Genomic DNA, 14,186 nt, shown 5'->3' with positions numbered 1-14,186 from the left:
TTTTTCATCTTCCTTTTCAACCTTAATGCTTTTTTTTTTTTATACCTTATTACACTGGCCAGGACTTCCAATGTTAAAAGTGGTTTATAACCTCTTTTTACTGATTTTAGGGGAAGACATTCAGTCTTTCATCATTAAGTATGATATTAACTGTAGGCTTTTTGTAGAGGCCCTTTCTCAGGTTGAGGAAGTTCCTTTTGTATCTAGTTTGTTGAGAGTTTTTATCAGGAATTAATTTTGTCAGGTGCTGCTTTTTTTTTTTTTTTTTTTTTGCATCTATTGAGATGATGATTATATAGTTCTTCTTTAGTCTGTTAGTATAGTGAATTACATCATTGATGAATTCCAAAGTTGAATTCCAAAGCTGAATCAAGCTTTTGCTACTGGGATAAACTTCATTGGTAAAGATGAATTTTTTAAAAATACTTTTATATCAATTTGCTGAAATTTTCATAAGAATATTAGCATCTCTGCTCATAAAAGCTGTTAATTTGTAGTTATCTTTTTGTATAGTGTCTTTATGTGGTTTTGACGTCAGAGTACTGCTGACCTTAAAGCGTGAACTGGCAAGTGTGCCTTACTGTTTCATTTACTGGAAGGGTTTGTGTATTTCTTTCTTAAATGTTTGATAGGTTTCATCAGTAAAGCCATTGGGAGTGAAGTTTTCTTTGTGGATAGATTTTAAGCTACACAAAAATCTATCTTTGTGGATAGATTTTTAAATTCTAAAATTTTCAGTTTTTAGAAAATAGATATAGAATGGATCACGCTATCTACCTTTCTGAATGAGATTTGGTAGTGTGCATCTGTCAAGTAATTTGTCCATTTCTACTAAATTTTAAAAGGTAATGACATCATGTTTATAATATTTTTTATTATTCTTTAACATCTTTAGGATATAAAGTGATGTCTCCCTTTACATTCCCAATATGTATCGTTTGTGTGTTCTCTCTGTCTGTCTCGGTTTTTTTCCCTCTTCTGACTGGCTAATGGTTTATCAATTTAATCAATTTCCTGTAAAAAAACAGCCTTTGATCTCATTAATTTTCTGTATTTTTTTCTTTCCTAGTTCATACATTTCTTGTTTATATTATTTCCTTCCTTTTGTTTACTTTATGTTTTATTTGCTCTTCTTTCTACTTTCTCTATTTTGAAGCCAACGAGATATTCATTTTTTTAATGTAAGCTCTAATGCTGTACATTTCTAAGAATTATTTTTAACTGCAGCTCACATGTTTTGATATGGAGCATTTTCATTTTATTAATTTAAAATATTATCTCATTTCCCCTCTGATTTTTTTCTTTAACCCATGACGTATTTCAAACCACATTGTTTGATATCTGCTTCTGTTTTTCCTTTCATATTTTTCTTACTGCTCTCTAGTTTAATTTTACTGTAGTTAGAGATCATACCTCATATGATTTCAATCCTTTTATATTTGTTGAGCCTTGTTTTCTGTTACAGAATATGGTATATTTTGGTGATTTTTATTTTTAGTGTACACTTGCAAAGAGTGAGTATTCTGCTGTTGGCGATGGAGCTTTTAGTAAATGTTGCTTAGGTCAAGTTGGTGATAGTGTTTTTGTAAATCTTCTGTATCATTACAGATTTTCTGTCCACTTGTCCTAACAAGTACAGCAATATACTTAAGAAAGGAGCTGTTGATACCCCTCATCCTAGTTATGTATTTGTCTGTTATGCCTTTCAGTTCTATCAGTTTTTGCTTCATAAATTTGGAAGTACTGTTTTAGGTGCGTACACATTTAGGATTGTTTTGACACCTTTATGTGTTAATTCCTTTATTATTATTGAAATGCCCCTTTTTATTCTGGTAATACTCCTTTTTCTTAAGTTTTTTTGATCTGGTTAATGTAACCACTCCAAATTTCCAGATTTTAATAAGTATTTATATAGAATATATTATTCTATCCTTTTACTTAGCTCTATTTAGCTTTGTTTTGGTAATTAAAGTTGGTTTCTTGAGATAGCATATAATTGCCTTTATGTTCTTATCTAATATAACAGTCTGCCTTTTATTTGAGATGGAGATGGATCTTTTCACCTAACATAATTGTCTATATTACTAGCTTTAAATATACCACTGTGGTCTTCTATTTTGCTATCTCCTACCAACTCTTTGTTTGATTTTTTTTTTTTTTTTCCTTTTTTTCCTACCTGCTTTTGGGTTGAGTTTTTAAATTCTCTTCTGGGCTTTATGTGAGTACTGTTTTGTATTCTGGATGAAGGTACTAGTTCTCTCTTTTCCATGTAAACATGTAGAATAAATTTCCCTCTCATATTACTATTTCTGTGACTTTATACTAGCCTCTTTCTTTTTTCATAATCAGGGTGAAATTGTATTTTCACCCTGAAATGTATGTACAATATACATATATTGTATATGTTCAGTCTATTCTTCTTAAATCATTGAGGACTTCCCCTTAATGATTTTGTTCCCCTCTTTTTATTTCCTCTCTTAGGAATTAGAAATTAAGAAAATGGCCAAGATTGGTAATAAAGAAGCTTGCAGAGTTTTAGCCAAACAGCTTGTACATCTAAGGAAACAGAAAACAAGAACTTTTGCTGTAAGTTCAAAAGTCACGTCTATGTCCACACAAACAAAAGTGATGAACTCCCAGATGAAGATGGCAGGAGCAATGTCTACTACAGCAAAAGTAAGTGGGAACCTTTATATCCATAGCTTTATGATTTTATCTGAGATATTTAAATGTCAGTATTCAGATTAGATTCAAATTAAATTTAAAGCACCCTCTGATATATATGTGGTACAGAATCTTTCTAATTTTTAATAAAATGAGTTATAATACTACATAATCCAGATAAATATTTCTAGATTTTTTTATTGATATGTTTTAATATAAAAATTTTTGTTCCAGGGCAGTTCCACTGTTCCAAGATTATATGTAGCTTCTAAATTTTTAAAATTGACTTAAAACATCATTTTAAGATTTTTGGCCCTATTTATTATGTCGTAAGTTTTGGTATAATAATTTGAATAATAATTTTCTCTTGATTCATTTTCATGAATGTGTCAGAAGGACACATGAGTATCGTGAGAAGAATTTATCAGTTAATTTTTATCAGGAACTTAAGTTTAACTTACAGTCTTTACATTTAAAAAATTAGTGTTTTTACTATAGACCTTAAAGGACTGTGAGCCTTTCAGACATTTAATAAGTAATGAGCTCTTTGATGTATATTAAGAATTGTGAGAAATCAGAAATTCCAGACAAAGGCTCTGCCCTCACAGATCTTATATGGTTCAGTCGGGGATGTGAGGAGGTTAAGATGTGTCTGACAAGGAAACTCACTATACATCAGTCTATGCTAGGTTTCAGTAAACTGCACAGATCCCTGAATAGTACTTACTGTACATAAGATGGACACATTCTATTTCCATGTGTTCTGCAGTTTAAAAGGCAATTATACTTGATCTGAAAGACTTTGCAGAAGACCTATGTCTTAAATAGCAATAGGCTTTAAATAAAGGGAAGAAAGAATATGAATGTGAAGAGCAAAAGGAAGGAAAGCTACAGAGGAGAGAAAGTACAGGTTTATATTAGGAAAATAGTACATAACAGTTGATTCTCATTATTTGCAGTAGTTATGTTCTATAAAGTCAGGAATACTGAATTAGGGAATATCAAACCATTGCTCCTAGGGGAAATGCAGGCTTAGGTTCGTTCCTGTGAGCCTTTGATCACAATTTTTGTCAACCAGTCTATACCTAACCCTGTTTTATATGTTTCTGTTGAAAGACACCTTACTTATCATAGTTGATCATTAACATTGAACTCATGGTCAGTAGCACTGTAACTCATGCCTGAAAAAAGCTTATCTAACAAATGTATTTTTTCCACATTTGTATTTTTTCCAATTTTTCCACATTTGATCCAAGGCACGTCACAGGCTTCTTGCACTTAGAAACGCTAGACCACACTTCAGTACATTTTAACCCTCAACCAACCAAAGGCACAAAATAAACCGCAAAGAAAACACTAATTAACAGTATTAGTGCTGAGTCAAGATGGCAGAGTGTCACCTTGCTTGAACAAAGCTGGAAATGTGTGTTGGGTGACTCAGATGTTTTGCAGCTCTGCGCATGTCCACAAGTGAGCACAAAAGTACTGCAAGTGTTGACTTGTTACAAATATATTTTAGTGAGTAGGCAAATTCAAAACTAAGGAATCCAGAAATAATGAGGATCAAGTATAATTGCCTTTTAGACTGCAGAACACATGAAAATAGAATGTGCCCATCTTATGTACAGTGGCACATTTGTTCCTTAAAAAAACAGAATATTTCAATATACCTTCATTCTGTTAGTTTTTACTCTCTAGGAATCTTAGTCATCTTACAGTGAAAAACACAGTTAAAGGCAAAAACTTTGTTTTCCTTTTTTGGTTTTACCAAATTGACAGAACTAAATATCTGTCTAATTTGAGGGAAAGGTCATATCTGAAGATCACACACCTGGACTGGATAACGTTTCAATAATGTTGAGGAGGAAGACTACTCATTTTGCAATTTTCTGCAGGTGACAGGGGAGGAAAAGGTACCTAATGTGGTCCTGCCATATAGCAATGTATGAATTAGTTTTCACTAAAATTTCTCAGAAATTTATTAATTCAGGAAATATTTGTTTAGGTCCCCTAAGTAGGAATTATAATAAGTGATGGAGATGAAATGGAAAGCAAAACCAGGCAAGGGCTTAACCTGTAATAGGTTAAAGTCTATTTAAAAGGCAGCCCATTTGAGATATAGTTTAGTGCAGTGATTAAAAACATAAGCTTTGGAGTCAGATTACTTGGGTTCAGATCTCACTTGGTAGCTATGTGACCTTAGCAAGCTATCTCACCTTCCTATACCTTCATTCTCCATTTGTAATGGAGGGGAAATGGTAATACCTAGCACATAAAGACTTGTTAGGTTTAAATGTCAATTAACTTTAAATATTGTATGTAAAGTGCTTAGAACAGTGCCTGGCACACAGAAAGCTAATATATATAGGCATTAGCTGCTCTATTATCACTGTCAGCATCCTTGTTGTTTTTAGTCTATTTTTGTAACAGTAATGTAATTTGCGAGTAAAGTAATATAATTTACACCAATAAATAAAATTTTATCTATAGTGAGTAGGATTTAACAGGGGTATCTGTTCGAACCTAGGGTGTCAGGGACTACTTCCCTAAGGAAGTTGTATATAAACTGAAATCTGAAGTATTGATAGTGAAAACAAATAAAGAAGAGCATTCCAGGTGAGGGACAGTATATGCAAAGGTCCTGTGGCAGGAGGAAACATGGCACATTTAAGGAAATGTAAGATCAGTGTGTCTAGAGGACAGTGGTGTAGAATGAGACTGGCTTGTTAAGCAGAGTTCAGATGGTGCTTGGTATCACAGGTCAATTATGGAATTTGGCTTTTAATACTAAAAGCAATGCAAAGCCACTGGAGAGTTAGGTATGTGTGGGCTGGTGGGGGTTGCGGGGGTACAGTGTCATACTTGCAAAGATTACTTTGGCTGCAGCATGCATAAAAGACCGTGTTTGCTTTGTATCTTTGAAACTGACATATTTCATATAATACACACATATAATATATACACAGACACATATATAATAATAATATATAAAATATTTTGGCCTTACTAGGTGGCATTAATTTCTTTTAACAAAAGTAGTTGTGAATATAAAATGTAAGAGAATTCTTTTCACGGATTTTTGCAAAACTCAGTGTTTTGAACATTTCTTGAAATCATGGTTTAAAATGAATTAATAGGTTAAATATGTATGCTAGTATATCCTTTAATTTAGACATTAAAACTTTTGAAAATTTTTGGAAAAATTAAACAATTCTTTTTAATTTAGACATTACCTGCTTGCCACATTATAGGCAAATGTAGTTTTCCCATTTGAGTAGCAGTGGATTTTATGTTGTCAGTGTTTTTTTTTTTTTTTTTTTTTGTGGTACGCGGGCCTCTCCCGTTGCGGAGCACAGCCTCCGGACGCGCAGGCTCAGCGGCCATGGCTCACGGGCCTAGCCACTCCGCGGCATGTGGGATCTTCCCGGACCGGGGCACGAACCCGTGTCCCCTGCATCGGCAAGCGGACTCTCAACCACTGCGCCACCAGGGAAGCCCCAGTGTTTTTTATGATATAATTTTTTGCCTACTGTTCAGATGAGGTTTTTCGCAGTTGTCTTTATTATATAGATGTTAAGCAGATGGTTTCCAAATGAGCATTTCATTTTTTTTCTAGAATACTAACACTATTATATTTGATTATGGTAGAATATCTTTAAGAAACCTGCCTTTTATTGATGTGCTCCCTTTGGACTTACTCCATAGTAAAATTTTCATAATTATATAGCTAACGTGAATCTTTTCATATATTTAGACAATGCAGGCAGTTAACAAGAAGATGGATCCACAAAAGACATTACAAACAATGCAGAATTTCCAGAAGGAAAACATGAAAATGGAAATGACTGAAGAAATGAGTAAGTTTAATAACTTGTAATGAAATTTACAGGTTTTTCTCTTTGAATTAGCAAGTTTATTTACTAGCAACCTCATATTCTCATCCACGAAGGCACAAATGATGAGAAAAGAAATGATACAGCTCCCTTCTAGATAGATGACTATATTGTAATTTCATTGTATTTTTATATAAGGCTCAAAATTCTATTAACATTTAACTGAAGGAAAAATATAAAATATGTGATGCCATATTTCTATGCCATATTGGCCTCAGCAGTCTTACTTTGTTGATTAGAGGACCAAAACCAACTTGTGAATAAAATAACTCTTCCTGGTATAAGTTAGATAGTTTAAGAGTTGTGTTGATTCTTTCATACTATAGAAGATCTATAAATACATATAGAAGATATATTTTTATTTTTTCGTACTATAGAATATCTAATGTATATCTATCTATATATAAATTTAATGTATATATTTCATGCTATAGAAAATCTATTTATATTGGAGGTAGAGATAACGGAGTTCTTTCTTTTTTCTTTTTCCCTTTCCAGAGTCTAAATTTAATATTTAATTTTCTTCTTTTTGAGTATAAACTACAGGCTGTGGTGGAAATATGAGGAATAAAATGAACAAAGCTATAAAAAAAAATTATCACACCACCCAGATATAGTTAGGATTAACATTGTATATGTCTTTCCTATATTTTTCCATATCTTATAAAATGAGATAATATAACCTGGACAATTTTGAATCTTGCCTTGCCTTTAAAAAACAGTAGTATAACATAAACATGTACTCATTACCTTGAATTTTCTCTCGTCTATTTTTTTTAATGGCTTTAATATTATGTAACATCAATATACCCTAATTTATTGAACCATTCTTACATTGGTCAATAAGATTGTTTTAAAATGTTCAATGTATTCGATAATCCTTTGATAAATATGTTTCTTTGTCTGAATTTCTTCAATGTTCTTAGAGTATTAACTTTTATAAAGCTTTTGATTCATACTGCCAGACTTTTTCCAGAAGGACTATACCCATCTTTATTTCACCGATAATAAATGAGTGACCCTTCACAACACCCTGGTCAACATTGAATCATTATTTGTATGATATGTCAAAGCTGGCATCATTATTTCGCAAAGATATTTTCTAATTGTTTTACAACTATGTCGGGATATGCCAGTTCTGCTTGTCTGCTAGCATTTTAAGTTAATGGCATTTATTGCATAAAATAGTATCTAATTAAATTACTAGGATTACTAAATTTACCTTTGTTCTAGTATTCTATTTCAGAGTATCTATTTTCCTTCTAAGGTTTAATGATACTGTACATGTATCTTTGATAGTTCCAAAAATTGTTTACTTTAGTTTTTACTTTGAACCTTTACTTTTAAAAATATAATTTTTCGAAGACATCATTAGTGAATTTTTAATGACTGAGGGAATTGTCATTTATATAATGATCACGGTATCTAATATGTTTATGTGGATTCCAGTGGTGGCACAGGTGTGAGCAGATCTTAACAGAGGGATTAACTATTCCATTAAGCTATAATGAAGAGAATCAGTAAGCTCGTACTTAAAACTTGTATCTGTCACAGTTCTTGTTTGTGTTTTAGTAATTTGAAAGTGAGTCTGAAAGAATAGTAGTTATTGGTGGTTACTTGTTTTTTCAGTAAGGTATTTTAACATTAGTATTTTCACCCAAAGATAAATTCAAGGTTTAAATGGACATGTCTTTGTCCAATTAGAATTTATATTGTACAGTGTTGCTCCAACGCTTGTTCACATTTAGATTTTGGAAAAAAGATCTTTGGGAAATTTTTATTACATCCTGGTTCCACCATTCTGGTGTTTCTCCTCCATCCTTTTCTTTCATTTTTTCTGCAAGTCGTTTTGCATTCAGGCCCTTATAAACTCTGACCTGGACTCCCCACCTCCCTTGTTACTTCACTATAATCTGAGTATCACTGCTAAATTATTTTTCTAGAAGCTTACCTCTGAGCGTGCTGATCATATTCCCACAGTGGCTTCTTTCTGACTACAAAATAAAATCCTACATTATAAATCAGAAACAATTTTCAGGTCAAGCCCCTTTATTTTGTCAATGCGAATACTGAGGCCCAGAGAGGTAAAGTGACTTCCCCCAAAGTTGCACAGGTACGAAGTGGAAGAATTGAGATTGTAATTAAAGTCTTAACATTCACTTTGCTTCTTCGGAGATGAGATTCCACTTGTTTGGCCTTTAGCTGCTTAGCCTTTTCCAATTGACTTCATACTCTTAAACTAACACAAAAAATTAAATTATCAGACCGTGCTCATACAAATCAGAGATCTTAACCAACATCAAGCTTTAGTAGCAATGTCAAGGATACAAGCTATTAAGATGCACATGCAAAACAAGGAGAGTGGTGGACATCCCAAATGACTCTCCAAATCTTTTCTTTCCATATCAGACATAAGCTCTTTGACCTAGCATAAGAGATGATGTGTCCGATAGGTTTGCTTATCATCTCATGTTGAAAAGAGCATTTTAGGAAATATATTAAATTTATACCTCAGATGGTCACCTACCTTTTACGTTATTTTCTAGGGAGTCATGGATATAAACCCATAGATAGTAGCTATAGCAATACCAAAGCAAAAACAGCCTGCTAGGAGCATTCCATAAACAAGGACTCTCTTGCTAGCAGATATTAGTCTGTTTACCAGGAGCCCAATTCGCAGCGTGCTTACAGAGAGATCAGACTAGGTTACTTGTCTTCCTTTCTCTGGGGGCATTCCCCGGTGATCATGTTAGTAATGATCACAGGCCAGTTGCTTTAATTCTTTCCTTCTCAACCATTTTCCATTTATACATCTTAAATAAACAGAGGAACTTACTCTTTCTTATATATATTCCCTATTGTCTTTGCTCACACTACGCTATCTCTGTTTGGTTAAGTCCTATGTGTTCTTCAAGGACCATCTCACATTTTACTTCCCCCCAGGTGGATATACTCTCTTCCCTTTGAAGCTTTATAATCATTTACCTTTCCATTTATCACAAACTGTTTATTTTGTTTTTCTGTTCTACTTAAGTGTAAACTACCTGAGATCTTTACTTTTCTCCATCTATTCATAAATTTTATTTGTACTGTGTAAATTACATAGTTGGGCCTTTTTCTAAAAATATAAACCTAACCTGAAATCTGTTTGAAAGTAACTGCTTTGTTTCCTCCCCTCCTCTCAAGTCAATGACACACTTGATGACATCTTTGATGGCTCTGATGATGAAGAAGAAAGCCAAGATATTGTGAATCAAGTTCTTGATGAAATTGGAATTGAAATCTCTGGAAAGGTATGAATGTCTTATTCTCTCAGTTGGAAATATTTTCTCTACCATTTGTGTCACTTAATTGTTTTAGGTTTTCCTTTATGTTAGGTTGTATGTTTTTAATATTTGTTTGAAAAGTAAATTACACCTGTTTGCAGCACATCCTTTATGTCCTATCCCAAAAGTTTGATAATACACATTTTTTCTCTTTTTCTCTCTTTAATATAGATGGCCAAAGCTCCATCAGCAGCCCGAAGCTTACCATCTGCCTCTACTTCAAAGGCTACAATCTCTGATGAAGAGATTGAACGGCAACTCAAAGCTTTAGGAGTAGATTAATCAAAAAAGCCATTATATTTTGCCTATTATAATTATTTAGTATAAACCAGGCACAGTGCAGATTCCTTTTACAAAACACATTTATTTTGCAAAAATGAAGACCATGAGTAAACAGTTGTTTCCTAACCCATGGCTGTTTTGAATCTTTTGCCAAAGAATGACAATGATGCAAAAATGGGAACAGTTTGGATTTTAATTAAAACTGTTTAGGAGTGATGATGTGTAAATGTTGACTTCTGCATGGCATAGAGAAATTTTATTCATTACTTAGCGTAGTTTATGTTCTAAATCTTTTTCACTGAATACAAATCTTGTTAAAGCCACTAGGCACCAGCTTAAAGAGACCTGTAAAAATATTAAAAGTATATCATTAATTCTGTATCTGTTAACTTGTCCTTTGTAAGCGATATGTTATGACCATAGGCGGTTCGGCTGCCAAATTATTTTTAAATTACCTAAAAGAAGAGTGCTATTTAAACATCTGTCTTAAACAAAAACTGTTACGAGCTTTTCTTTTCTTTTTTTTTTTCCTTTGGGAGAACATTCTAGTTGGTAAGTTTCTTACCTTTCAAAATGTGCTTGGCACCTGCCTTAAATAGCACAAACATATTGTGCACATCTTTAAATCATTTTAACTGACAGAAAAGAATTACATTTTAAACTCAAATTGAAGCCTTTTACAAAAATTATCCAGGCTCTTTTTTGTAAAGCTCATAAAAGTGAATTAAATATAATTAGCAAAAAGAGACACTGAATTAATAACATTTTTTAGTAATAAAACAGTATATTTTGATCTTTCTTCCAAGAACTGAGATTTTCTCCATATGAGTTATAATTTAATCTCCTTAGTTTTGAACTGTATTAATGTGTACACTGAACCCTCTAAATTGAAGCCATCATTCTCAGTTAAATAACACTACTATGACAGTACTCAACCTAAATTTTAAAAATTAGCATTTTTTCTTGGTAAATAAACTACAACTTTGTCAGAAATTACTGCCTGAATGTGTATTAATGTATTAGCTGCATTTTTTAAGGTAAAGTTGCTATGGTATTTAATGTATGGATAGAAAGTGAGAATAAGTGAAGAAGTGGCAGATTAGTTAGAATTTAGAATTAGGTTAGCTTTGAAAAATGATGTTGTCATATATGGGTTCTAGCACATCCCACCATAAAAACTCTTCTGGAGGACATCAGAGAGCTGTAACCTGGTTAATTTCGGATAATGGATATTTTGGACTAATATGGACAACATCAATACATTTTAGGACTAGTAGACATGTGGCATATGGATTGGTGGGAAAAACAAAAACCTAAACTTTACAGTTTATAATTCATAAACCATTTTATAGTGTTCAAAGGTAAGATTCCGTTATTGATAACATTAAATGCAGTTACCCTGAACATTGATGGGTCAAAACATTTTACTGCATTATGGAGTGTTAACCCAGAACTTGTTTTGATTCTTGGATGTACATAATAATGCTAACTAACTTTCTTGTTTACTTTCTTGTTTACATGTGGGGGGTTTTGTTTTTAAAATTATTTTGTTAAAAAAAAATCCCAATAAAGGTTTATTGCTGTTATGCTTTTTTTTTCCTTTAACTCTATTTTTGGTTTCTGCTAAAGTTAAAAGTTGTATGCATATCTGGTAATTTTTCAAAAGACTGATTTTTATTACTTTCTTGGAAGGAAAAATTAGATAACGCTGCTACTTACATTTTAGCAAAAATTGTCTTTTTAAGAATTAGCAGCCGATACAAGACTGATGTTTGTGAATGGAGTAAGTCTAAGAATTGGTGGTTTTACATGACATTTATCTGACAGTTTCTTTCCTAGAACTTCCAGGGGATAACCATTTTTAAACAGATAGGTCTTAGAGCTTATTTTTTAAATTTCAGTCAAAAATGGATGCCACAGAAGGCTTTGGGACCCAAAGGAAAAAGTAGAGTCATTCTGACTTGGCTACATTTATAAAATGCTCTAGTGGCAGTTTTCACAAACAGTCCCTATACATTTGTAATGTTACACTATCCTTTGCTAAAAATAAAATTTCCTTTTAGACCCTTAAGATTAGGAAACAAGGATTCTTACACACTGAGTTTAATGAAAATACTGATTTTTTTTTTCTAAACTTGATTTCCCTGATTTCCTACTTTTGGCAAAAGGATTTCTTTAACAGCTGTAGTCAAACAAAAGTTTGCCAGTAGAAAGAGAGCAGAGGAGTATAGCAATTTCTCTGTTACTGAAAGGGATGCAGCCCAATGTCATATTCTATTACTGGATGTAAAAGTCATGGATGAAGGAGATTGCTGAGTCTCAGAGAACTAGAATGTGGTACAAAAATACGGAACTTAGAAAACATAAAATGACCATCTGTCACATGACTGTGTTGCACAGACTGTACTCTGTGCTCTGAGAGGAGCACCTGGTCATGGCAGGGATAGTGGAAATGGGCTCAGGAAATTAACACAATATTGAAAATCAACTATACTTCAATAAAATAAATTAAAAAATTTTTTTAAAAACATAAGTGACCTTGTAGACCAGAGTGGGGAATCTAGTAGCCTGTGAGCTTTATGTTATTTGACCTGCACAGTGATGTGTATTTTATTCTTTGTAATGAATGCCTTTAGGAGAAGCCTGCCCTTGCCCCTTGGCCACATGTGCATTCCTTACTAGCCCAGTAGCGACACTTCTAGCCTGATCCCAGTGGGCCCAATTTAAACATGTACCCCTATTTCAGACACTCCCATGTAAAAATAGTGTATGTGCAGATCTGAAAAGAGACCTGTGATGACTTTCTCCTTTGATGCCATTACTCTGCATGAATAGGGTTTTGCAGCTACAAAAAAAGAGATCTTTTCCAATTTCCTTTCTGTAGAAGCTGAGTCTCATAAAGGTATTTAAGACCATTCCTGTAACTTAGTTCCTTCAAGAGTCAATTGTATTGAAGCCTGAGGATCCTGAAGTCTGATTTGAGGTACCCTGCAATTGGAACAGCACATACGCTTCCTCCTCCACCACAAGCCATCCTCCTAAGAGCCTGAAAACGCACTACACGCACACACACGTGTGCACGCACACACACACACACACACACACACACACACACACAAACACCTCTGTCCCCAAACACTGAAAGTGTTTCCTTTAACAAATAAATACTTCCACCATTAGATATGGAAAGGTAAATTACATGAATGAGTTTCTCAACCACCTCTACAGGGTAAAATTGAGTATACCAATAGCTAAGTGACAGATCTTTCCATTTTAGTGGAACTCTACTGAATTCCTGAAGATTTACCACAGAAGAGCTCACAAAAACATGAGATGGAAAGCCTGTGTGGCTAAAGTCAGCTTTCGACGTTTATTCCCAAATGTATGAACATGTAGATACTGCACAGCAAATCACATTTGTCATTTGTTTAATTGCAGTTTAGGATTCTAAATAACATTAACCATTTTCTATTTTTTAAAAAGGCCAGCATCTGTTAAAATTCTATCAATATAGTTAGAAAATACAGTCTCAAAACTCATTTATACAAATGAGTTAATAGCAAATACCAGTGCATTTACAACCAATGAATAGCTAAATAACTAAGGAATTGCTATTTCAATATTAAGTATTGATTCAAAATATTTTTAGGGAGAAAAATTGGTTTCCAATGTTAATTGTATCTAAAGTTGCAAAGAATGACCTTTAAAATGAATGTCTGATAATATGATCTAAACATACATCTGTAATGATGACTAAGCATGTATACATGCTGGTTTTTTGCTATATAATGTCAGATAAAACATTCCCAGCAGTTTCATATTTTAAGTGCAAAATGTCTGGATTTTAACTGCAAAAACTATTCTAGATTTATATTGCATTACATTTGCGTCTATTTGAAAGGTTCAAAGGCATGCATATATGTACTTTTAGGTGTGTATATAGGTATGTACATTTTGCCCTGCCTTTTGCAAACTAAAGAATCACTGCCCCCAGCTAATGTATGCTTTAAGCAGGTGAATT

General features: G+C 33.1%; 1 protein-coding gene across 1 annotated transcript in view; it reads left to right on the top strand.

The window, feature by feature from the left end:
* CHMP2B (charged multivesicular body protein 2B) overlaps positions 1–11,751 on the top strand; it is a 29,755-nt gene extending 18,004 nt beyond the window's left edge. The window contains exons 3-6 of the mRNA XM_065876504.1: positions 2,482–2,676; positions 6,419–6,521; positions 9,744–9,850; positions 10,055–11,751. Coding sequence (XP_065732576.1) covers positions 2,482–2,676; positions 6,419–6,521; positions 9,744–9,850; positions 10,055–10,165 — 516 coding nt within the window. The 3' untranslated portion in view covers positions 10,166–11,751. The remainder of the gene's footprint in view (positions 1–2,481; positions 2,677–6,418; positions 6,522–9,743; positions 9,851–10,054) is intronic.
* Positions 11,752–14,186: the final 2,435 nt, after the last annotated feature.

This window comes from Phocoena phocoena, chromosome 4 (genome assembly GCF_963924675.1).
Source record: "Phocoena phocoena chromosome 4, mPhoPho1.1, whole genome shotgun sequence".
NCBI lineage: Eukaryota > Metazoa > Chordata > Mammalia > Artiodactyla > Phocoenidae > Phocoena > Phocoena phocoena.
Note: the sequence above shows the minus strand (reverse complement) of the source record. Positions and strands in the feature narration are given on the sequence as shown.